General features: G+C 37.9%; 1 protein-coding gene across 3 annotated transcripts in view; it reads left to right on the top strand.

Moving 5' to 3' along the window:
- RAB3GAP2 (RAB3 GTPase activating non-catalytic protein subunit 2) overlaps window positions 1-26,007 on the top strand; it is a 57,262-nt gene extending 31,255 nt beyond the window's left edge. For 2 of the 3 annotated variants that reach the window (XM_087717808.1, XM_087717807.1), the window contains exons 17-35: window positions 454-518; window positions 1,240-1,330; window positions 4,495-4,622; window positions 5,818-6,031; window positions 6,804-6,901; window positions 10,092-10,197; window positions 10,934-11,085; window positions 12,039-12,255; window positions 14,670-14,843; window positions 14,939-15,045; window positions 17,351-17,417; window positions 18,122-18,192; window positions 19,387-19,422; window positions 20,773-20,847; window positions 21,229-21,447; window positions 22,140-22,229; window positions 22,320-22,532; window positions 24,096-24,254; window positions 25,242-26,007. In XM_087717808.1, the coding sequence (XP_087573934.1) occupies window positions 454-518; window positions 1,240-1,330; window positions 4,495-4,622; window positions 5,818-6,031; window positions 6,804-6,901; window positions 10,092-10,197; window positions 10,934-11,085; window positions 12,039-12,255; window positions 14,670-14,843; window positions 14,939-15,045; window positions 17,351-17,417; window positions 18,122-18,192; window positions 19,387-19,422; window positions 20,773-20,847; window positions 21,229-21,447; window positions 22,140-22,229; window positions 22,320-22,532; window positions 24,096-24,254; window positions 25,242-25,385 (2,426 nt within the window). In that variant the 3' untranslated portion in view covers window positions 25,386-26,007. The remainder of the gene's footprint in view (window positions 1-453; window positions 519-1,239; window positions 1,331-4,494; window positions 4,623-5,817; window positions 6,032-6,803; window positions 6,902-10,091; window positions 10,198-10,933; window positions 11,086-12,038; window positions 12,256-14,669; window positions 14,844-14,938; window positions 15,046-17,350; window positions 17,418-18,121; window positions 18,193-19,386; window positions 19,423-20,772; window positions 20,848-21,228; window positions 21,448-22,139; window positions 22,230-22,319; window positions 22,533-24,095; window positions 24,255-25,241) is intronic. The other variant, XM_087717811.1, reaches the window with a different exon arrangement.
- The last annotated feature ends 408 nt before the right edge of the window (window positions 26,008-26,415 follow it).

Below are 26,415 nucleotides of genomic sequence, written 5' to 3'. Positions count from 1 at the left end.
CCCCGAAAATAAGGCCAAATGCTTATTTTGGAAGTCTAAAGAAAATGAGATCCAGTCTTATTTTTAGGGAAACACATTAACCGTCCTGGAGGTTGTTGTTAAAAAGAGGAAGCTAACTTCTAAAAGCAGTCAGGGTACTGGAGAAACACATTTCGACCAACCACTTGAGATAAGAGGATTAGAAGAAACACAGACTATTTTACTTGGTGTTGACCGGATTGGAGCAAATCCTGACTTTTCTGCAGTGCAAACAGATGACGATCATTGTGATGTCCCGTGACACAGCAGAAAAAACAGGAATTTTAAGTTTATATCAGTCAGAAGTAGCTGTCGGTGAAGTATTTGGCCTTAAGCAAATAATATTCTATTGTCATTTACGAAAGGAAGAATTTGAATATAGAACCTCTTGCCTCAATGTTTTTTTGAAATTATATTTCTTATCTTTGTTTCTAGATACGGTTGAGATGGAAGTAAAGGAATTAATACTAGATGTTAAATATCCTTCTACTAAAAAACAGGTAATTAGGAAATGCATTATGTGGCAGATTAATCTGCTTTATATCTGCAAATTAATGGTTGTTAACTCTGTTAAAAAAATTTTGAACTTCTTTTTTATATTGGTGATTAGAATGTTTTTCTAGGAGATTTTAGCTTCAAATTTTTGTCCTTCTTGGTGCTGACAGGAAGGAATTTGACTATACGAGGAAAGGCAGAATACTGTATGCATATTGTAATTATTTAAATTGGAAAAGAGAATATAAGAAAGGGAGTTGCTCTATTTTCTGTCACTGTGTAGGTTTGATGGTGGTGGGTCTTGATTTTCTCTCCTGCTTGTTATAGATTTGATTTCAGCCCTCAGCAGCTACTGTACATGTGCTACCTGAAGGAGGACTGCATGACATAAAATTATTTAAAAATAATTCCAAACTGGATTTACTTACAACACGGTTTCTGTGTTTACCCAGTGCATAAATCTAGTTTGTGAAGTATGGCCATTTTTGTAATAAGACCTATCATAAACAAAAGACTTATTTCATTGGCATTTATATTTTTCTCTTTATAGCTCCATATCTCCTGGGGTCTACTTTAGGGGCAGCAAAGTTTCCAGCTCAAATGATACTATAGTGAAGCAATATAAAAACAAGTGATTTATACCAGAATGTAAACTATTACTAGATTTTATTTTTAAAAATAGTAGCATGAACTTTGAAAGTCTGTATTATATTTTACAATTGATAGGCTTTAGAAAGCATCCTGGCAAATGAGCGTTTGCCATTATCTTTTCTGATGAACATCACTCAAACATTGATGGAGACCTTTAAAAATCAGGGTAAGTGAATATTTATTTTCTGACTACCTGTTATGTTACAAAAAGATATACAGAATAAGGATTCAATTATGCTCCCTTGAAAGAATATGATAGTCATTGATAATATTGCGGGACTTGTTTCTGGTGTTAGCGGGTAGGTAATTCAGTTTCATTCGAAAGAAACAAGTATAATTCTCTAAGGAACTTGTTGTGGCCCAGCAGGAGCTGCCACCAGACTCCGACAGCGAGGGGCCCTATGAGTTGGCTCTGGAGGATGTGGAGGACCCTGGACAGGGTTCCGACTCCGAACAGGGCGCAGAGAGGCTGGTTGGCCACCAGGAGGCACCTGAGCCTTGGACCAGTGGGGAGGAGACAAGGGAGAGTGAGCCGGACGCTAGCAGTGAGTTGTTCCTGGATGCACGGCACCGAAGAGCTACTAGGCTTCAGGAACAGTTGCGCAGTTACAGGAGGTAATTGCACTCAGCTGGTGGTCATTAGGCTCCTCTCCAGACTATAAAAAGACTCCTTGTGCACACAACCCTCTTGCAGAAGTTAACGCAGGAACGAATGTCGGAGAACATTACTGTGAGCTTGGCAGGTTGGATTGCTGGACTGCTGCCCAAGCTTGTCTGTGCCGGTTTGCTGCCAAGGACCTGTCTGTCTATTAATTAAATGCCATAACCTATCTTTGGCTCGGAGTGTGTGTTGGTGTGCGACAAGGGTTGTCAGAACAGGAACTATACCATACCTGGACATTTTATGGCCCATGGGCCACATCTAGCTTTTTGGTTAGCTCTGTGTGGCCTGCGGCATTGATGTTGGCAGGTGGATGTTGGCCTCGGGAACAGAACATTGGGGTTGGGGTGGTATTAGGGGAGAGGAGCAGGCATTGGCAGAGTTATTGGGGTGGGATGGCGGCAGCGGCAGCCCTCCACAACAGTCCCAGTTTATCATTGGCCCTTTGGGGAAATTGATTGCCCTCTCCTGGACTATACTGTAGCATTTTGAGATCCTCCTTTAGGAGAACAAGGGAATGCAGTAATATATGATAGAAACATTTCAGAATCAAATAATTCTCTCCCCTTCAGGGATTGTTTTGACATCATTCAAAAATGGGAATTGCTCACTGGAAAAATGTGTTGTTTAAAATGAATAATTGTATCAAATGTTTTCATAAGTGTATCGCTGGAGATTTGCTTGTATTCTTCCTTTGAAGCTTATATCAGATAAATTCATTTTAAGATCCATTATAATGTTCTGTATGGTTTCATCCTTCCTTCAACCTGCTTTGAGGAAGAGCTGTAATCATCTTTATGGTATTCCACCTCCAGTCTTGCTATTGATATTTTTTCATATCAAGGTCTTTTGAACTAGTAATAGGGGAGGGAAGGTATCCAGAGTGACTATATCAGTCATCTGATTGAAGTGAGAGACCAAGGTTTCAGCTGAAAAGACAGTTTCGCCGACTAGATATTCCACCAGGAATTCTGACAAAACGTTACGCTTTTTAGATAAGATCCTAAAGCAGATAAAGACTGCAAGGCAGCCCAAGGAACATGATTTGGTTCCATTTGTATAAAATAAGAAATCGAGACAACATAATTAATGATATTTATGAAAGTAAACCCATACTTTTTGTTTGAAAGACCTGCATTGCTTCAATAGGAAAAGATACAGTCAAAATATTAAAATTTTCAAATACCGTATTTATCGGCGTATAACACGCAGTTTTAAAACTAAAATTGCAAGCTTAAACCCTGCCTGCGTGTTATACGCCGATACTGCGTGTTATACGCCGGGTCCCAAACTGCCTGCTCCAGCTGATTCACCGGCGCCCATGATACTCATAGAAGTGCAGCATCCATTTCATGGCAGCGTCGGCGGCTCTCCAGCTACCCTGCCTGATATAACCCCTACCTTGCAGCAGTGGCGGCAGCTCTCCAGCCACCTGCTGTTCGCTTTAACCCCATCATTGAACAAGCGGCGGCTGGAGAGCCGCCCGCTGCCTGATTTAACCCCATCCTAGCAGCAGCGGCTCGCAGCGGCCAGAGAGCCGCCCGCTGCCTGTATTTTTTCTCCATCATTGCGGGTGCTTACCTTCCCGCCCGCCTGCTCTCTGGTCCCAAGTGTACGCGCCGGCATTCTCCCAATCAGCTGTGAGTCCGCAGCCGCCCGCGCTGCTGTTTTAAAGGCTGCTCCTCAGGACCCTCCGAGACCACCGTACTTCTGACGAGTGACGTCCCTGACGTTACGCTGAGGACGTTACTCGTCAGCGCAATTAAAGAGTAACCTGAGTCTGCTAGCGACACAGGCCAGGTACTGTGGTGAAAACAAAAACATATAGAAATAGGGGTTTATGTGGGGGGGGGCTTGTTATGTGGCGCAGGGGGAAAGAGTATGTGATATGGGGGGTGGGGTTATATGGTACAGGTGGTATCAGGACTATGTGGTACAGGGGGATTAGGTTGTACAGGTGGATCTGGGGGGGGGATTAGGTGGTACAGGGGGATCAGAGGGGGGAAAATGATGTGACAGAAGAGGGTGGGGAAGTAATTCATGTTCTAATGTTATAAATTTTAATCCAACATTAAGTTCCGAGCTTCCAAGTCATTTATTTTTAATGAAAAAAATTTTTACTCAAATTTTTGTGTTAAAATGGGGAATGCGTGTTATACGCCGGTGCGTGTTATACGCCGATAAATACGGTAAATGTCTGGAGGACTCTTAATGATTGTGGATTGAATGTTCATTTTTCAACACTGGGAGGTAAATCAATTGTTGCGATGGCAACTGAGGAAATAAATAAAGTAGGCATGATCAAGGAGACAGCTTTGTAGGAAATTCATTTTGCGGATTAGCATTGTAAGCTGGAGAATTCATAGAAACATTTTCCTTAGATACTTTTTGTTACGAGCTTTCAAATGTTGCTTTTTCTTTTGTTTGGATTTGATTTCAACTGCCTGTTTAATGGGAAGTTGACACTTAACTTGCCTACTGACAAAACCTATCCAGGATTTAACTTGATGAAATGGTATCCTCTTGCCGGCTGTTGTACACTGAAAATACCCTACTTAGCAGCCTGCTTAATGAAGCTGCAGAAAGCTTTAACAGCTCAAATGTGCAATTCATTGACCACATTCATTGAGACTAATGGGCATTATTTTACTGTCTGTCACTCTGTCTAGAGATGGACTATATTGATGAAGGGCTGCTACAGTTCTGTACAAATAAACTAAAACTGCTGCAGCTTCACGAGTCAGTCAACAATCTAAATTCTCAGAATATACAGCCTGAGACAGAGCCATCTGATAATGTAAGTATTGAGAAACTTTAATTTTATGAAAAGAAAAACACCCTTGAAAGGCAGACATGTGTATTAAAAAAAGTAGAAAAAATCATACAGCCCTCTTTTTAAAATAAAAATATATTTATGGTATATAAGAATGATATGTATTTATGGAGTTTGTGAGCACAATGGAATCTTCCTTCTCCAGGCAAGAAGACAATATTTATAGGTCAGTGTGGAACTGTGGCATCATTGGTGCTTTCTAAGCTTGGTTGTTTGCTTACAGATGTTTCAATACCCAACTAGGTCATATCATCAATGCTCCCTGTAGCGCTAATCAAGTTCAGTTATAAAATCTCTGTAAGCAAAAGACCAAGCTCAGAGAGCATTACGTTTTCCACAGTCTTCCTACTCCTTCGGTCTTGGACTGGACTGGACTTGCATTGGACAAGGAAGCCCATTTATGCAGGTAGATCTACAGCATTGAACTCAGCTCTTTGAATTTACTGTTCTGAAATTGGAACTGACAATATTCTGCATTAAGGAGATGTTTTATCAAAAATCTGGCATCTTAATTGTGTTGGTGTTTAACACGTGAACCATAGGGAAGTATCAAATCTTGCTTTATATATTGTGTTTTTGTAGACTTAAAATGATAACATGAAGATACAAAAATAATGGCACTAGAATTGGGCAGCAGTTGGTCAGTGCAATACACTTTTTGTGGTATATTTCTTATGAGATCTATTTTTTGCTTTTCGCAAAATTATATGGAATAATTTGAAGTTCTTCTATGATGCTATTTTCAATAGCCTTCTTGAGAAAAGCTTTGACTTATGGCTACAATTAAATTAGTTCTATTAGTATTCTAGGTCACTTCAATCTATGTATTCAGCTCAAAATAGAATGTATTTTAAATTAACTAATGGGCAGCTACATTTTTGAAATGTGAGCTATACCAGATGTCCAAGCAAACATTTTTAGAAATATCAATACATTCAGTTGTTGCATGAAATAAATTCAGTGCATGTAAGATCCTCCCAATTTTCTGCAATGGTAGAAGGGATATTGGGAAAAATATCCTGAACCATGCAACATAACAACTACTTAGCAAAATATCTTAAATCAAAATTTATTATCAGAATAATTGTGATGAATGAATATGAGAGCAGTTTCAAGGATAAATCTGACTTTCTCTTATTCATGTTTTATTGCTTTTAAGATCTTGGCTAAATTACTCCGGTTAGATGAAAAAGAATTCACTAGGCTGCAGATGTTACTTGAGAAGTACAAACAGCAGAATACCCAGCCTTCAGTACATTTTGAAGAGGATAAAGATGGAATGCTGCCTGTGAAAACTTTCTTGGATTACCTCGATTATGAAAAAGATATAATTAATGTGAAAAAGCTAGATGACAAGGAATATGTGGCTTTAGGTATGAGCTTGGATTATTAACATAACCTTGACTAAGGAGCTCGGGTAATAGATTTTTTAAAAATTTAGTTAGGAAGTTTTTCTGAAGAAGCTCCCTGAAGACATTAATATTAGGAAGTATTCGTTATGCTTTACAGAGCAGACTAAAGACTTGCCTTGATCTATGCAATGCAAATAACATTGGTTTAGTGCAATGGGAACAAGATTGTATACAGGTAGTCCTCAATTTACGAACACAATTAGGCCTGAAATTTCCATCATAAGTCATTCCATTGCAGTCATAAGTTGAGCTGGACCCAATTTTTATGCTGCTTGTTAAGTGAATGACATTGTTAAATGAATCCAGTTTCCCTAATGTGTTTTTTGATCCAGATTTGCAAAAAAGGTTGTAAATTGCTATCATGTGACAACAGGATGCTTCAGCCAATCATAAATGCAAGCCAGTTGCCAAACAACCAAATTATGATCTTGTTATCACGGGGGAGGTGCATTAATCATAAGTGGGAGAACAAATTGTAAGTCACTTTTACCCAGGCTGTCATAACTTTGAACCATTGTTAAATGAATGGCCATAAATTGAGGACTACCTGTAAACAGGAGGAGAATGCAGAATATAAATAGCTCTCATTGATGTAATTTACTCTCACTGTGAATAGGTCTGATCTTCACTTTCTGATAGATTGATCTGTTTTCAATCAGAAAAAAATTAATGGGTAGAACAGAGGGTTGAAGAAGTAAAAAAAATGTATGATGTCTTCTGTGTATATGTACAGGAGGGTTTTTTTTCTGGAAATGTTTACATGGAGAAAGTTCAATGGAAGAAATGTGTCAAACTTTGAAGTCTGCAGGATTTAGCCCCCAAATATTATTGGTGAGTGTTGCCTGTTTTATTCTTTATTGTAGTCATCAGGCCTATATTCTAATTGCTTTTTGGTTTATAGCCAATATATGGGAAATAGCTCTCCTTGTTAGAATAGAATAACAGAGTTGGAAGGGACCTTGGAAGTCCCAACCAGACATAGGCAGGAAACCGTACACCATTTCAGACAAATGGTTATCCAACATCTTCTTAAAAACTTCCAGTGTTTGATAGATGAATAAGAATCTAAATTATAGCATTAAGTGGGTGCGGAAGGGAATTAAAACATGGAAGAGATTGGGGAGAAGACACTTATATATAGAAACAATTTGCTCATTTGCATTCCTATATGTTTTAAAGAGTTCTGAATTTAATTGAATTAATAATTAGATTACTAATCTGCAATAAAAGGCATATATAATAAAACCAATCTGGCGGAGAGGAGTAGCTGACGTTGCGACGACACGACATGCAATCTTGGAGCTCTAAGATCGCAGTCAATATTTCTGCTGCTGGACAGTCCTTTTGGACCTAAACCATCCCTTAGAGACAGTGATAGAGAAGAGTACGTCCTGCTGATCTCAGGGACACCGCAAAGTCCCTAATTGATCCAGGAGAAGCTCTTATTTCTGATGACAGAAATGCAGCCATTGAAGCTGCTGAAGTTGAGACAGCTCTGGAACGGAAAGAAAGCGGAAAGAGAAAGTGCGTTGAATTGGTGAGGAAATTTTATTATTAGAAAAGAGACTACCCCCAAAAAAATAAAGCTAAATTTAAATTGAAGACAGAAGAGAGCAAGTGGCGAAATTAAGCCACATTAAACTTAGTGTGTTATCTTTTTTAATTTTCTTCCTCATTTAATTTTAATTTTCTTTTTATGGATGGAATTTTTGCAAATGTTTCCTATTTTTTAAACTGAATGGATTAGTTTTTCTATTTTTTATTCTTTTTTATACCTATGGATTAAAAATTTTCTTTTTTTTACAATGTTTGATTGGATTGTTTTTTCTCTCCATTTAAGAATCTTTTTTCTTTAAGTTTGGAACAGATATAAAGAGGAATACAAAGAGGGCTGTAACAACAGAGGAAAAAGAAGTAACACTGCCACTTAGAGGCTGGAGGCTTGGAAACATTGTTTTTTTCTTTTTTCTCTTTGATCATTTAACACTTCAAGGCTTTTCAGCTTGTTTACTGAGAGTGATAATAGGAAGAACACAGGTTGTTTACACAAGTGTTCTTCGGGAGTTCTATCAGCAGCTGGATTAGAGGGAAGACAAAGTCTTTACTTGAAAGATTATAATGAATTTGCTTGAAATCTAACAAAAAGCCTTGAATGCTATAGTGGCAGTGTTGTGTATGGCAGTTTCCTGGTTCTACTAGGGGGCGCCATACTCGGTTCTGATTGGTTCCTGCTTGACAGCCGGCATATATAAAGAACTGATGGAAAGAGCAGACGTAGGGTTTCGAGTTTTCATAAGATACAAAATGAACAACAAGTTGCGAAGAGAAGTCCATACAAGACTTACCAAGAAAGTAATCAGAATACTAATGCTACAAATGAAAAGAGACATAAGACTGCACTATTACTGCTTTGCCCCTGAGGCTGTGCCCGGCTCTTTAGGAGCCCGCTCACAAGGGAGCAGCTGCCCAGCAACCCCAAAACAAAAAGCCTTTCCCCTATAATAAGCCCAAGGCCATATTTCGTGGGGCAAAAGAAAATAAGACCCTGTCTTATTTTTGGGGAAACATGGTAGTTTTACTTTAAATTTAGAATATTTCCTATAAAAAGATGTAAAAACAATCATAGTCAAATGAAGGTTGAGGTACAATAATAGTAATATATATAAATATATTTGATTTAAAAATATGTGATTTGATATGAATTGTAAGTGATGACTATGGAAGGGGTGCACAGAAATTTTGTAACCAACTGACACACTTTTTATAATTTGTAATGGCAGATAGTTTTAATGTTTTTTGTTTTTTTGTTTTGTCCTTTTGTGTTTGTTTAAAAATAAAAATAAATAAATAAATAAACCAATCTGGCTACATCTCTATCATAAAAATGGGATGCTTAACTTGTTACAGAGTCAGTTTGGTGCAGTGGTTAAGACTCCAGATTAGAAACCAGGAGACTGAGAGTTCTAGCCCTGCTTTAGGCATGAAAGTGGCTGGATTATTTTGGCTAGTCATTCTCTCTCAGATCAGCCCATTTCATGGGGTTGTAGGGAAAAGAGGAGGAAGAAGGAATCCTGCCATCACTGTTTATAGAAATATAGAAATTTATAAAAATAGTGAAGTAAAACCTAGAAAACTGTAGGGGAGGCAGTTACCAGGAGTGAAGATTGAGACACATATTTTTTAATTTACTTCCATGAAGTGCTGTAATAAAATTTATCTTTTAGTTTCCACAGTTTTCTTTCCCTGTGAAAAAAGATTTTCTATTTTATTCACAGGGAACGTTAGATATATTTGTGATGATTGTTTTGATCCTGTTTATTGTTGCAAGATTTAAAACTGCTTGTATTATTGTTGCAAGATTTAAAACTGCTTGTTTCTTGTTAAACATATTTTACATTCTTTGTACTCTTTTCAATTATTCATGCTTTCTGATTTGGAAGAAACCCCCTACTAAGGAATTCCCTTATGGCATCTTCCTTTGGAATTTAATTGAGGCATGGGAAACCAGTGAACCCTAGACCTTTGACAGGAGGATTCTTTGACAGGACACATACAACACACAATTAGTTGCCATGTAGCTAAAATGAGAAAAAAAAGTCTTATGGATTAAAATTCTGCTGAGATTATCCACTTTGTTGAGATGTATGTCGGAAAAATTAAAAGCAATTTTAGATTAATCAGATTAAGCCAAAATGATTGAAAACATCAGAAAAAAATGTTTGGCATTTTAAAATTAGGATAACTCTTTGCGGAATGCAAATGCAGAAGATAAGGAACTGGGGTCCCAATTAAATCATGATTAAAATGAGAAAGAATGATTGAACAAATACACATGACTAGGATTTCAAACTTGAAATCCTGTCTGTCTCTAGAGGATATTAATAATATGAATGCAGTGGTCAACAGATGAACGTTGAAGTAACTTCTCTTTTGTTTAGAAAAGTTTACTAAATTTATTGGAAAAGTGATTTCCCAAATCTGTTCTCATTAAACCTCCTAAACTGTCTACCTCTTTTTTTAGTCCCTTCTGCTCAGTGTGTGGCTTTCCAAGGAAAAGATCGTTCTTCAAAGAACCCAGTCAGTTTGCTGCCTTCAAGCTGCGTTGTCACTTCTGAGCAGAATGACAGGTGGGAGACGTTCAGTGAACATGCTCAATTTCTGAAAACAGGCAGTTGCCAGAACTTGAAAGCAGATATTACAGACCTAATGTTGCATGCAAATAAAAAAAAAATTCCCATGATGTCATTGAAAAGATCTGAATATTCACATGCTGTGTAGAGAGTTTAGAAAATTACCTTGATGGAGATATGCAAGATCCGTTATAAAGCAATGAAACACTTCTTAAGTCCACACAAATATAAAGTGTGGAAGAGGTTCAGATAGAGACCTTCCCAATCCATAATGTTATAAGAAGCGGGAGGAGGTATAGCATGATCATACTTGCCCAATTCTGTTATAGCCACTCCCAATAAAAATAGTTTTAGACTTTGTGTGCAATTGAAATCAACCTTGCAAATCTGATAATCATCTCTCTTTTCTTGTCACTCCCTATTGTTAACAGATCTTGCAAATCACCATCAAGGTCATCTCCCATACTCTCTACACATGCTCAGCTGACAGACTTTGCAAATACTCCTTTGATCTTACTGTGGGTAGTTAATTCTCTCCCCCTCTTAACAGCTACCTGAGGTCTCTAAATGTACAGATATCCTTACCTTTGTTTTTAATAGTTTCTCTTAGTCTATCAGTAAACAAGTTTCCCTGTTCACAAGTGAATATTTGGGAATAAAACCTCTGTAACAAATGCATTTTCTAACTGTTGTTGACATCCCATATGCATGTTTTTGACTTTGGTTGCTACAGATGATTCTTGGGATTCTCAGTCCATTTCCCCCTGGTGGCAGCAGATGAGAACAGCTTGTATTCAGTCTGAGAATAATGGAGCTGCTTTGGTATTTGCTCATGTTGGGCATTCAGTAACAGCACAGATAAGTGATAGTGTTGCAGAAAAAAAGGTATGTAACTTCAGATTCTGTTCTTTGGTTACAAAGGGGGAAAAAAGCCTACCCCAAAATAAACAATCAACTCTTAATACTTGCCGCTAAACATCCAATTATAAAGTATCTTGGAAAATGTACAAGTGAGGTCTCATTGTTTAGGCAATGACTGGATGCAACTAAATTTCATATGTTGCTTACCCATTATGAATACTATGAAATGGCTGTACTAAACTGTATACAGCTACTGCCAGGCCTTTGAACCTGCTGTATAAAGAAGCTAGGATTTCTGTAATTCTCTCACTAGCAGATGCCAACAAACTTTAGGGGTCTCCTGGTTTGTTTTTAGAAGAAAATTTTAACTGACTCAGTGCTGGTGTCTTCTTTGGTGCCTTGATTCATTTGTTTACATTTCTAAGTTACAATCACTTTATAGTTTATTATTGTTAATAAGCACATTAAGTGCCAGTAAAAGAAATGTAATGTAAACAAAATACAAATGTTTCTTCTTACTAAACAAAAGTTGACTGTTTTTGAATTTGCTCATGCTCTATCTCAGTCCTTGTATGAACACAGATCATAATACATGTATTTATATTATCACGTCCTTTCCCCAAGGAGTTGAAGGGATGCAGATCTCCCTGTTCACTCGTTTTATTTTTAGATTAAATAGAGCAGTACTGCCGGCTTCTTTCCATCCTCAATTTAAACTTCTGGCAATTTAATATGAAATGTGTAAACATCTTATGTGTATTTACTCAAGGTGCATCTCCTGCTGTTTCTCATCTCTAAGGGAACCTTCTTAAAAATAGCACGTACAAATACAATACGTATGTGCTGAACATATGACAGAATGCTGTAACTTGTTTTCTTCTTTCTTCATTGAAGTTTGTAAATCTGGACTTTCTGCACGCAATATGTAAAATGTCAGCTTGTTAATATGAGAAGTTCACAAAGCATTTTTTTATTAGTTTCCCCAAATAACTGTAGGTGCTGATACAGATTCCTGGGAAGCCCTCTCTCTTGATATAGAATACTGGAAGCTTCTCCTGAAACAATTAGAGGATTGCCTAATACTTCAGACACTCCTGAATAGTAAACTGAGCAAGAAGACAAGCCCAGCTTCTTCTTTGCAGGCTGAGCCCCTCGGGAGACTTTCTGTAAAGAAGTTGCTTGAAGGAGGAAAAGGTGATCCCCCTCCCAAAAGGGTTGGGATGGAAAAGGGTGGCGGTTAATTTCTTCTCCTGGGGTAGCTGCTTGGGACTCAGCCCAGGAAACTCTCCAGAGTAATGTGTGAAATAGAGTAGGAAACTGCAGAGGGGACTGAGACTGACAGTGTATTTCCATTGAAATCCTCTTGGGGACAGTTTCATGACTTGAAGAGTTTTATTTGGGAACAGTCTGAGCTGGTTTCAACCATTTTATCTTTAATAAAGTCCAAATTCCATAACAAATAGAATTACAAATGTGTATGCACATAGAATAATAAATAAATAAGAAGCCTGCCTAAATGTCACATTGGCACATGAAACTTGGTCTGTGGAGGATGACACACCTTCCCACCCTGAGTGGTCCAGTTCATTCCAATTTTAGTTCTTCCCTCATGCCCTGGAATCTGGTGTCGTTTTCATATATAAAAACACTCTGGTTTAAAAGGTATAATATTGATACAGTTTATAGTCTCCTCAAATCCTGTAGGGCCAGCCATCCTGAGAAGGGTTGAGTAGCATGAGAGGTAGAAGAGAAGCAAGGGCAGCTCAGTAGGCTACCAGCATTCCTGGGCTATGCTGAACACAGTGGTGGGATTCAATTTTTTTTTACTATCAGTTCTGTGGGCGTGTCTTGGAGGGCTTGGCTTGGTGGGTATGTGAGTAAGTAGCTGTGACCAATTCAATGTCACTCCCACCCAGTCACATGATGCCCCCCCAGCCACACCTACCCAGATTTTGTGGCTTCCTGTGTGTTCTGTGGGAAATGGATCATGTGACTGGGTGGGCGTGGCCAACTTTATTGGTGTCACCCTTAGAAAATTTCTCCTTAGTCCAACTCACAATAAAATAGCACTGTTCCAATATTTAGAATATAATAGAATAACAGAGTTGGAAACGACCTTGGAGGTCTTCTAGTCCAACCCCCTGCTTAGGCAGGAAACCCTACACCACTTCAGACAAATGATTATCCAATCTCTTCTTAAAAACTTGCAGTTGGAGCATTTACAACTTCTGGAGGCAAGTTGTTCCACTGATTTAAGTGTTCTGTCAGGAAATTTGAGGGGCTCCCACAAAAATGAGAAAGTCAATCTATTTTCCAAAGCACCAAAAGGCACAACAAGAAAGGATGGATGGAAACTAACCAAAGAGAGAAGTAACCTAGGACTTAGGAGAAATTTCCTAAGGGTGAGACCAATCAACCAATGGAATAGATTGCCTTCAGAAGTTGTGGGTGCTCCATCACTAGAAGCTTTCAAAAAGAGTGAGGGAAGTACACCCCAAAAGGACAGTGCCAGGCACCATTAAAACAATGCAGAAAACTTCCCCCTTTTTTAAAAAAAAGTCAACCCCAAAGCAAACGCAGCAGCTGAGGGGGAAACTAAGAACAGCTGCTCAGGCTAATTGAAAGCCTTGGTGTGCTGCCAAAAGCCATTAACCTTTCCAACTCTATTGTTCTATGTTCTCTATGTTCTAAATGGGGTGCTTCACAGCAGAAGCAATATAGCTGGCTGGATCACACATGCATTAAATTCATGGCCTGTATGAATAAGATGCATCATTGTCCCGTCCTGTTAACTTTTCCCTCAAGACAAAACAAGAAGTAGCCAACACTGCAGCAGCTATAAAAGGTCTTAGGGAACTCCAGAGAGTATCAGCTGATCACAGAAGCGTTACTTAACACTTTTTATCATGAAAATGCTTGTAATCTTGTCCTTCTTCCTGAAGGGAAGAGATTAATCCCATCCCTAGATGGGTGATTGATGGGTTTCCCTGCCCTAATCCTGTCAGTTTCTGCTGCTGTTTATTTACTTGGTACAGTATGTATGGGCTGCATTCCAGTTGCAGCTGTTAAGTGGAACTATTAACTGAAGGGAGGGAGAGAGAGAGAAAAATCCCTCTCTAGCACCGGTCCTCTGAACTGCATAAGCAATTAACTAACGGTTCGGGGGAACTGGTGAGAACTGCTTGAATCCCACCTATGGCTAAACTCCCAGACACTGTCCTTCAAACCATTTTCATCTTACACCTGTTGAAACATGCACAGAGACAGCAATCTACACTTTCAGACGCATAGGCATGGAGAAGACGATCGACTATTTAAAGAATCGACATTAAAATATAGTATGCTGCTTGTGAGACAGGAAGTAGTATAGTCATCACACCTCTATATTTATAAATGTTTTAAGTGTTCATAGATAAAATGAAATCCCCAATATAGTAGTCACTGAGAACTAAGCGTTCCATGAATTTGTCCAGTCCTATCTCCCTATTTGTGCACTACTATATCCAATGGCAGCAAATTCCATAGTTTAAGATTACAGTAGAAAGAAAGAACTATTGTTTTGGGGGAAATTTGCAAACTGATCCTAAACCTTGTCCACTTTCCTTTAGGAGGCGTTGCTGACAGTGTAGCCAAATGGATTTTTAAGCAAGACCTCAGTTTGTCCTTACTCAGATTAGGCCGACAGAACAATGAAGCAGAAAGCAAGGAGGAACCACAGCAGACTGACAGCAATTTTGTAGGTGAAGGTGGAGAAGATCAGCCGAGCATGGAACCCATGTTAGGTAAAAAAAATAATTCCAGGCATGCTCTTTATTTCTGTTTATTGCAGCAATGGAATTCAAAATAATAATCATCCTTTCTTAAAACATGTTCCCAGAACTACTCCGTTTAGCATACGAACAGTTTCCTTGCAGCCTGGAGATGGATGTCCTCCATGCTCATTCCTGCTGGGAGTATGTTGTACAGTGGAACAAAGACCCAGAGGTAAAGGAAGCCTTTCATTTCCTTACTCCTTGTGTTTTTTATGATACGCACAATCTTACCTGACCTTTTCAGATAATGACAGTAATTCATTATTTTTTGTTCAGGCTTTGTAGTTAGAAAATAGGTAGGCTTAGGAGCCGAGGTGGCGCAGTGGTTAAATGCAGCACTGCAGGCTACTTCAGCTGACTGCAGTTCTGCAATTCGGCTGTTCAAATCTCACCGGCTCAGGGTTGACTCAGCCTTCCATCCTTCTGAGGTGGGTAAAATGAGGACCCGGATTGTTGTTGGGGGCAATATGCTGACTCTGTAAACCGCTTAGAGAGGGCTGAAAGCCCTATGAAGCAGTATATAAGTCTAACTGCTACTGCTACTACTACTGCTACTACTGCTAGGCTAAAAAAATTGCTTAAAATTGCCAAAAAAGCCAATGCAGTCTTAGGTTGCATCAACAGAGGGATAGCTTCAAGATCACAGGAAGTGATAGTACTAATCTATATGTATTAGTGAGGCCATACTTGGAATATTGCATCCAGTTCTTGTTGCATGGCACAAAAAAGATGTGAAGCAAGCCCTACCAAGAGTGCAGAGAAGAACAGCAAAGATGATAAGGGGTCTGAAGGCTAAATCCTATGATGAATAGTTAAGGGAACGTGGTATGTTTAGCCTAATCCCCCCCCCTCCCAAAGAAACAACTTAGGGGTGACGTGATAGCCATCTCCAGTAGCGGAAGTACTGTCGTAAGGAAGAGAGGATTGATTTATTCTGCATAGATAGCATCTTGCGCTGCCCCACTCGCTCACACATTCATGTCACTATAGTTTATGGATGGTTTTATTGGTATTCCCCAGCAGTTCCCTTCACCTAGCTTTGGAACTGTCCCAAACGAAGCCAGCCACGACCATGCCCAGATCAATTCCCCAGGCAATGGTCAATTAGTCCATAAAACAAATAACAAGCTGCTCAAACAAGTAAATCCAAGAAATGAACATAAAGCCCCCAGGCAAAACTAAAAGTACATTTACATTAGCTCACTTGTTATAGAGGTTCAGAAGCTCAAAAGTCAAGCAGGAAACAAGGACAAACACATGGCCACAACCCACACATGTCGTTCCCAGCAATGCCTCCCTCTGTCTGCCGTACTAAATAGCTTCCCAGTGCAGTCATTCAAGAGGAACGGAGCCTTTTCCCAAGCAATCTGCAGACCTCAGTTTTCTGCCCTGCATGCTGTGAGATCCACCAAGGAAGGCAGCTCCTCCCCCTCCTCTTCACTGGCCTGCAAGCTGTCCCCAACAGAAGCCTGCGATTCTTTTTCTGCTGGCAGTTCAGGGTCAGTAATTAAAGTCGCAGGAGTCATCCAAGAGAGATGTCTCACACCTGAAGGCAGGACAAGAAGCAACGGGTGGAATTTCATCAGAGGGAAATTCAAACTGAAATTAAGGAAGAATCTTCTGACAGTGAGAACAGTTAATCAATGAAAAAGCTGCCTCCTGGACTTATGGGGTGTTTTTCATTGCTGGAGGTTTTCAAGAAAAAATTGGACAACAATTTACTTGGGATGGTGTAAGGGTAGTTGTTGGATTAGAAGACCTCCAAGTTCCCATTCAGCCTTATGATTGTCCGATAATTTTATTTTGGTATGTGGGTATCCTTATCCTCTTTGTTTCAAGTGATAGGGCACATTTTGCACATTGATATTGTTATAATTTATTAGAAGTGATGGCATATAAATGTTCTCCCCAAGTGAGCTGAAAAAAGGGACACACTGTATTGATATAGAAACTGTTTAAATGGAAGATCAGGTTATATGTCAACTGTACAAACTGTACTTTATCACTATTAAAACTTTGCTGCAATTTTCTAGGATATGGTAATTAAAATAAAATATATAAAATATATTTTATTTATTTTATTCAATATTTGATATCAATATATCAGCCTTAAATAATATATCAGAATATTTAGAAATTATTTATGATAGGTCCCATTATATGCTACTTGGTGGTTATAATAACTTTTACTTCAAACTTTGAGAAGAGTCAACTCAGCTGCGGTTATTTCTGTCTGAATAACTTTTGAAAAGCTGAAACTTTTATAGAACTATAATTTTTTTTATTTGCTTCTGTGAATAGATAGCATTTGTGTTGTCATGGCCTACACTATCTGGTCATAAAGATCTGTATGCAGAAAATATTATCTACAACACAACCTGTAATAATAAATTGAAATAATAAGTAGTTGGGAAGATTATTGTTTATGTGCTTCATTGCACTGACTAATATTGGTTATTTCTGTTGTTCTAATCAAGGAAGCACATTTTCTCATCAGAGCCATAGAACATCTTGGATGCATTGATAATGGTTATATTCAACATGGTAAGAATAAAGAAAGTATTCTGGAAGTGTCAATGCGAAGTAGAGAATTTGATTCAGAATTATCTATGTGTTGAGTCCCCAGCTGTCATTTTTGTCTGCAAATCAAAACTGCATGGAAGTATTGAAGTATTCTGAAGTCAGTGTCAAAACTGGACTTGGTTCACAATAAACATTGTATGTCACGTTTGTCAGTGCCCCATTACATTAGTAAATGCTTATTAATTTATAAATAATTTGAAGATCTCTCCAAGCAACACATTGCTACTTAACAAATACAGGAAATATGAGAAGTGTGGAGCCTCTCTCAAATCAAAATTCCTACTCATTTAATGATACTTAACTCCCTCCCTCCTGGATCTTTAGCCATGGTTTTCAGGTTACCACTTAATAAACACTTACAGGTAGAGCTCTGGGGTGAATTGAGCCCATGAAAAGACATACGGTACTCTTAGCTGTACGTCAGGTCCAGTCATTTTAGATTTTTCAGTTTTTTTCTAAAAGCACATATTTTTATGTTGGCTTTACTAAGTTGTAACTGTTAGCCGTAATCAATTACGAATTCTTCATTAATGAAACTGCTTGGTATTTATATATAAGTAATCCGTATAAATACTTATTATTGGCGTTTTTGAAACATGCAGTTTATGAGTTCACCTGGCAAAACCATTTGATGTTGCTTGCCTAAATTTGTGTAACTATTTCAGGAATTGCTCTAATGATGTGGAACACATTCATAGTGAAAAGGCTGTCTGCGGCTACCTACTTAATGGACAAGGTATGTATTGCATTATGTTAAAAAACCAAGTTAAATAGAATATCTAATATCGCTTTCATGTAAGGACTCTCAGTAAATGAAACTTGGTTAGCTATAGATTTTCAGGTCACTAAGTTCAAACCTTTCTTAGGACTGAATCTAAGTTCTACAATTCTGTAGTTAGCTATACTCAATGAAGAGGAGCTAATTACCTCTCAGGACAATTTGGTTCCATTCTTAAACACTGCTTACTTTACTGGGGTTATTTTCTGATATTCAATTGACACCTGCCTTCTTTTAATTTAAATCTGTTATTTCATCATTGACATTCTAGAGAAAAGAGCTTGGCTTTCTTTCTGAATTGCATTCAAATACTTGGATATTATTATTCTATGTGGAGTGCAAAACAAGACACAGCACACAAGGTGGTATCTAACCAAAACAGTAGAAAGTAGAACTGTTAGTTCTTTTGATTTGAAAGCCATTAGGAAAAATATTTTTAGATACTACGTATCACATACTACCGAAGAGATGTGTGCATGCTTGCTACATCTGTCAACACTTAATTCAGCTAGCGAAATATTTTTCTGGATTCACATGGTAGTCATGCAGTCTTCCCAAATTACAGACCTACTCCTGTCAGGAGACAGTCAGCAGCTCTTAGGATATACTCTTTGTACTCAGGAGCAATTCAGGAGAGAGCTTAAGGCACCTGGCTAGAAATATAAGTTTGTCCATCCTTCCCTGCTCCCAAGGGGGGAAAAATAGTGGATGTTGCACTTGCAGGAGAATTCTAGGGAGAAAAAAAAATCTTTTCATCCCTCTCAACTGCACACATTATCTCTTCAAACCGAGTTTCTCAGTGATTTTTTTAACATCTTGTTTTTTTTATTGCTGCTGAAGTCCATCAGTAGATGTTTTTTTCTCATCACTTCATCACCAAATCTAGACCTCTGTCTAGATTGATTTACTAATTCGTTGATTAAAAGATTGAAATAATTAATTCTGGGGAAAAGCACTAAGACTTAGCTACTAGTCATAACTTAAAAGAAATGTTATTTCACGCATACCCATAAACATATGGGAAGTTGGGAGGAGGGAGGTTTTTTTTTTTAAAAAAAAAACGTTTGTGGTGAAAAGAGATGGCAATTTATCTATTTGTTGAGATGGAATATATTAGCGTATTGAGTCCTTCTAAATAAATTTCTGCCATAGGTTGGAAAAGCACCAAAAGACAGGTTATGCAGACGGGCAAGTAAACCTTTTTCTTTATTTAAAATATGCATACAAGATCTGATGACATCTGTGTTAACTAGAATTTGGGGATTTCTGCCAACTTTAGCTAAGGCAATACCCTTGGCTTACAGTTATTTCATCATTTTATTTAGCTCACCTTTCTCTGAGCTTAGCCCAAGAGACACCTATTATTTTAGGTTTTTAATTTAAGATGATATTTAAGACAAATTTCCATGAAGCGAACATGACTTTGAGCAGATTTGTACTCCTTCATTCACTTTTTCCCTCCATCTTAAGCATGTTTTTACCAGAATAAAGTAGTTCTGATGTTTAGGTTTGAATGAGGAGCTTTATTTGTTTCTCTACAAAGTTAAAAATAAAAATGTTTTCACTGAATCTAAAGATTGGAGGGAATCTTTGAGACCATCTAGCTCAATCTCCTGCCCTTTTAAGGAATTATTGCTACACACTAGTGTATTTGCTGGCCCAGTTATCTTGTATTTTTCCTCAATCAGATTTGGTTGAGTGATGCAGAATTTGTTTCCGATAAAGTAAGCTCCATATCCATTATCCACCTCTGTTGTATTAGAAATGATGCTGATGCCAGTTGCCAGTTGCTCAGATTTCTTTTAAAGTTCAACTGAAAGAACAAACTAGAAAAAGGCCTGAGCAGCCTTGTGCTGAATCGGTTCAACATCTTTCTCCTAAAGAATTAGCATTGGACAACTATGATTGAAACTCCACAAATTATATATTATATAGAATTCTTGATGAAAAATATACCATTTTTTTGTAAACTTGCTGCCTATGTGTGTCTGCATCCTTTCAAAATTTGAAACTTTAGCAAATGTTTGGCAATATTCCGATTAGGGCCTTTCAGAGAATCTGTATTTTAATCTGAATATTTTGCAATCCTTTAAAAATCCTTCTAGATTAGTATTTGGTGCCAGCTAATGTTCCTCCCCAGCCCCATTTAAATCCTAAACAATTTTCATTATCCTCACATGGCCAGCCTTTATAAGTAAGTGAGGTTCATTTTTTAGGTATGATTTCATCTTGCCAATGACATATTCCACTGAAAAATTACTGGAGGCAGATAAATGTATCTAGTAATTTTCAATTTATTTAAATATAAATTTGACTGTTGATGAAATATATAGATGTAAATACAAAAATATATAAAACATTTAGTCAAAGAACTTTATAAATTAAAAAATGCATTGAATACTGAGTCTTGCATGACTCATTTTTTTACTGCTCAGATTCTTCTTTTTGCATTAAATGTTTAATTTCTGTCTACAAATATTTTAAAACATATTCAAGAAATGGGTTTTTTTTACAAATGAATTCCTCTTTGTCAAATAGGATGTAGGGATGAGTGACAACGCAGTGTCCTGTTTCCTTGGGTCTTGCTCAGATCTTCTTCAGATTCTCATGGAGGTAATAACTCCTTCCTCAACCTAAACTGCACATTATTTCTAATACATTCATCATCTCTCATCAGTCTGACCAATTTCAAAGTAATGTCAATAGTTCTGTAAATTAAACCTTATGTAAGGATTGTTGCCAAAGATTCCTGTAAACCAGAAGATAGTAACATAATGCAATTTTTAGCCACATTCCACTTGAATAAATAAATATTTTTAGCTGTACATTTTTTTTTATTTTCAAGTAAGATTTCTTGATGCAACTGTTACTCCTGGTCCTGCTGATAATTTTCCTCCTTCTCCAACTAACCTCTGAGTTTCTTTGAACATGGCCAATGTGCCATGTTCAATTACTTTTAAAATACCAATGCTTTTCTCTTTCTTACTGCATCAGGCTGATATACGGTGTGATGAAATGCCACTTCCTGTGCTGGACACAGAAGATGCCTGGGTGTCTGTTGAAGGACAAAGCTCGTTAGTGGAGTTAGCACTTGAACAGAAACACATCCATTATCCTCTGGTTGAGCACCAGTCCGTGCTCTGCATCATTTTGTATGGAACCATGAAGTTCTCCCTGAAGAGTGTGAAACCCCTCTCTCTTTTTGATAGCAAGGTATGCGGACATGACACTTTGTTGAAAACTGCTGACTCTCAAATGTGGGCTCCAAGTTAAACAGTGGTGGATTCAAAATTTTTACTACCAGTTCTGTGGGCGTGGCTTGGTGGGCATGGTGTGGCTTGGTGGGTGTGGTGTGACTTGGTGGGTGTGGCAGAGGAAGAATACTGTAAAATCTCCGTTACCTCCCCATTCCAGGGAAAGGATACTGCAAAATCCCCATTTCCTCCCAATCAGCTGGGACTCAGGAGGCAGAGAATAGATGGGGGCAGGGCGAGTCAAAGGTGGTATTTACCAGTTGTCCGAACTACTCAAATTTCCGCTATCGGTTCTCCAGAACAAGTCAGAACCTGCTGAATACCACCTTTGAAGTTAATTGAATGTGAAAAGTATCTCTAACCCTAGAGTTTAAACTCATGCAGGGCATTGAATGAGAAGCTACGGTTAGAATAGAAAAAATCTAGAAGTTGGTAGAAGTTTTTTGGGCAGTTCTCCTACCAAGTTAGATTTTGTATTTTATCCACCTACATAGGAATCAAGGCTAATTGACTTTACAAATTCCGAACAGAAATTAATGCTGCGTTGACCTGGGAAGCAGCCTATTTACTTCCATACTTTGCATACTGTATACTTGCATTAAGCAAGTGTAGCTGTTTTCTATCTTGTTCCTCTGTGTTCCATTCTTACAGGGTAAAAATGCTTTTTTCAAAGACTTGACTTCAATTCAGTTACTGCCTAGTGGAGAAGTAGATCCCACTCTGCTTAGCTTACGCCATCAAGTAAGTTAAATCTGGGGAGGAAATGAACAAGCGTGGGTGTTCTTTTTTGCAAACTGGTGCTGATGTGGAGGTTTTTCTTTTGCTTGCAAGTTCTTAACCAAACTGGTGAGTGCACTGGCTCAGGCCCAAGCTCCGTCTCAGATGTCAGACAGATCGGAAGAAGTTGCAGTGTCACTAAAGGATAGGGATTGGCCTGCCTTGGCTTTGGATCTGGCACATCATCTTCAAATTTCTGAGGATATAATCAGACGGTACTACGTGTGTGAGCTCTATAATTACGGCCTGGATCATCTTGGAGAAGAGGTACACATTTTACACACAGAAATTGTATGCACAGCAGTCATGCATTTCTGCCTGTTGAGGGCAGCAGCAGATATACAAATTGTACAGTTTTGTCATGGTTATTAGTGAAACTTCTTTACATTGCTCTCAAATCCTGGCTTGGTTTTTTCCCCCTATAAATGCAAAGATGCATTTTGAATACGTTTGATTAAAAAAGCTTGCAGAATTTAAAAAAAAAAAGCTTGCTAGAGAAAGGATAAACTGACTCTAGCAGATTAAAAAAGTATTCTAAGTGATTATGGAGAGTGTATTAGAGACAGTAGAGAACAACCAAGTATATGATGTTATAATACCATGTCTTATTTAAGGTGGAGAACATTTCCCAAATTGGCTGCTAGAGTTGTCACACCATTCCTCCAAATTTAGATGAAATTTAGGTCAATCAGGATCCATTGCTCTATATTACTGTTCATGTGCTTTTCCTCCACTGCAGCATCTTTTATGTAGATGTGGGTTGGGGAGCAGAAGCAACTGTAGTGGTTAGTCTACACCTATTTCCCTCTGAAGACCATATGAAACCTATGTTAATACAAACCTATACAATTGTGTGAAAAGCTGTAGTATTATAGCAATACTATCCTGGAAAACATCCAGAAAACATTGTTAGGTATAGTTCTGACTTTAACACCCATGATCCAGTGAGTTCAGGTGCAGATAAGCAGCTAATAGGAGTGAGAAATTTCTCCTCTCTCTAAAATAAACTTCTGGCACTGGTACTGCTGTTTTTGCATGTATTCATCTGGTGTGCCATCTAGAAAGGATGCCTTCTTACGCATCTAAACATAAAAAAGAGAAGTGCACCTGTTTTCCTCAGGATTGTGCCCTCCAAACTTTGTGCCTTGTAGCAGAAAATGGGAAGGAGAGTAGGAATTAAGAAGAGGTTTTTATTAAAAGGAAAAGAAAAAGCTTTTGGAGCCTTCTCAGCATTTGCTCAGAAACTAGTCACTCCTAAGCCAAGACACTTGAAATCTCCAAATTTGGTATTAATTGTGCTTTCTTATGCGTGGATAAAAAAGGTTTTTATGTTTGTATTGTGGTGCTTTTTTCATGCCCTATATATGCAAGAATTTTAGAACATATTTACGCACATATTCACAAACACACACACACAACCAATCACACACGACCTTCACCCTTTTTTCCCTATGCACCCCATTTCTGATATGCCAACACAGTATTATACAATAGAGTAAAGCCTTGCAATGACTAAGTCTTGCAGGGATTAAAGGAGTTAAATTTGATTTTTAAAAACTTTAAAACCTTTGTATGTTGGCTTTATAAATGTGTATATTTGACCATTACCATATTATTTTTTTGTGAACAAACTGTTCTCTTAATACTTTTAACTAACTTTTGACAGGGTACTTTTTAAAATGAAAAGTAGCTTCATGAGAAGGTGCCTTCTTGGACTGACTTGCATGTATCTCCATCCATCGGAGGCTTCTTTTCAAAAGTTGTTTTGAAAAACAAGTATTGTGTGTTGCAAGAGTAACAGCTGACATAGTTGATGTCTTGTATATGCAGGCTGTTCTTCAGGTAGAGGACAAAGAAGTGCTTGCATCCCAGTTGTTGGTGCTGGCTGGACAGAGGCTGGCCTATGCTTTACTGCACACTCAAACAAAAGAAGGCATGGAGCTCTTGGCCAGACTACCTACAACACTTTGCACTTGGCTTAAAGCTATGGTAAGATCCACTGCTTTTTAAACATATTGCAAGATAAGATAAGGAACAGTGTATTCAGAAAACTGTAATTTAAGAAGTTGATAGGTACTTTTGTTTATTAATGCTGTACAAAAAAATGAAATGGATGCAAAAAGGTTTCATACGTGAAAATGAAAATAGAGTAATATATGTTGCTCAGCAGCAGGAAAGCAGGGCCAACTCATTTGAGCATGCTTACCTAAGATGTACAATATAGGAGCCAACGTGACATTTACACCACTATTTCCCTAATAGCATGCGCTGCTTAAATATTAACAGTCTATATGGCGTGGAATCTGAACTTTGCTATGGAGGCATAAGAGTGTGTGTAATTTATCTGAGAATTTCATGAGTTATTTATACAGTACAAGTAGTACACTCAGCATTTGTCATATTTTTTGGAAAAAGGATGGTGCAGAGTAGAGATGGACTTCATTTAATCCATGTTATTGTACAAATGTATTGAACAATGCGCACACCTGCTTCATATTGGTCCTGCAGCAGTTGGAGGCGGAGCTTTATTTCACTTCAGTGCACTGCACAAAAACATAGACAAGAATTGATGATGTGTGTATGGTTAATTTAAGGGTAGGGTAAGCAGTCTTTTTAAAGACGTTTTTTCCATCTCAGAATTAACCCCAGAAGTAAAGTGGTGAGGTTGCTTTCTGTAACTAGAGTTTTGCTGTCTTAGCTGTCAAACTTCTAAATAAAGCAAGAAGTCATTCATCTTTTATCTTCTAAGAATGGCTGTGGCAGGGTTGAAAATTCTTGGAAATGATCCTAAAGCTTCAACAGTAGTTATCTGCTATATTCATCACTGAATTAGGGTTCATTCATAAAACTAGTTTAAAAGGAGGTTCCTAATCATGAATAGAGATTCTCTTAGGTTTATCAGTTAGGTTTTAGAAATGAACTAGTATGTCTATTTCTTGTAGAGAAACCTAAAGACTATCTCAATTCTCTCTGCAGGATCCACAAGATCTTAAAAATGTAGAAGTGCCAATTACTACAACAGCTAAATTGGTAAATAAAGTGATAGAACACCTACCAGAAAACCATGGGCAGTATAGCATTGCCTTGCATTTAATTGAAGCTGTGGAAGGAATGTCATGACAAGACTGAAACTGAAGCACGGTGGCTAAACAGGTCTCTAATAAAAATGAAGATTGTATATAAGAACCAGAATCATCTTGATGAAACAGTCTCAACATCTTTGGTAATCTAACAGTTCAAGACTTTCGGAGATGATAAATATATGTTAAGATCTACCGTTGGTGGGTAATACCAGCAGTGTGTATATTTGTGTATAACTCTAAATATTTATTTCTAATACCGAGCATTTGTGTAATAGTTTGCTTAAGAACAATTTAGTGCTGTTCAAATTAACATATTAAGAATTTCCTATGTGCTAGAAAATAGACTGCTTTTTAAATGTTAAAACAAGATGAATTCAACCAGAAGCCAAGAAATCAGAGCTCTTAAATATTATGTATGCTGGTTAGGTAATACTTCTTCAAAATGATAGCCTAATTACATTTAATCAAGAGGCAATTGGCCATAAACTTGCAGCATTAAAGAATGGCTTTCTACAGTTATATTATGGCTGAGTTTTCACAATAAAAACAGTATCAACTTATGAAGAGCAAGCTGTCTGATGGGAAAAATTATCATTGTGGAAACAAAAAAAGGTGTTGCCTCTTCATGTTTTAAATATCAAATAAAATCAGGAATCTAATTTTAGTTTATCACTTTTGTAAAAACATTGGTCTCATTTGTAACAACTTTCCTTGCTGTATAGCTAATTGTAATTTGGTGTACTCCATTCTCTTCCCTATGTTGAATGCTATATTTGGACCATAACTATTCCAATATATGACAGTGTTAACAATTGAGAAATTGGACTGACTTTTAAGATATGTGGCCTTCAACTCCCAGAAATCCCTAACCAGCATGATGGATGGGGAACTCCAGGAGTTGAAGTCCATGTATCCAAAGCTGTCAAGTTCGAAAACCCCTGGAGGGAGTGCTGAAGTTAGCATAGAACAGTTGAAGGAACTAGGTAGCTGTTGTCTGGAGAAAAGAGGCTATGGTGGTCCTTCAGTTATTGTGACAGAGTAGTCTGAAATTCAGTGGGACTAGGGAT

This window comes from Thamnophis sirtalis, unplaced genomic scaffold (genome assembly GCF_051295495.1).
Source record: "Thamnophis sirtalis isolate CommonGarterSnake01/CBP01778 unplaced genomic scaffold, rThaSir2_p1.2 scaffold_6, whole genome shotgun sequence".
NCBI classification, from domain to species: Eukaryota; Metazoa; Chordata; class Lepidosauria; order Squamata; family Natricidae; genus Thamnophis; species Thamnophis sirtalis.
The sequence above is the reverse complement of the archived record's forward strand: the minus strand, read 5'-3'. Positions and strand labels throughout refer to the sequence as shown.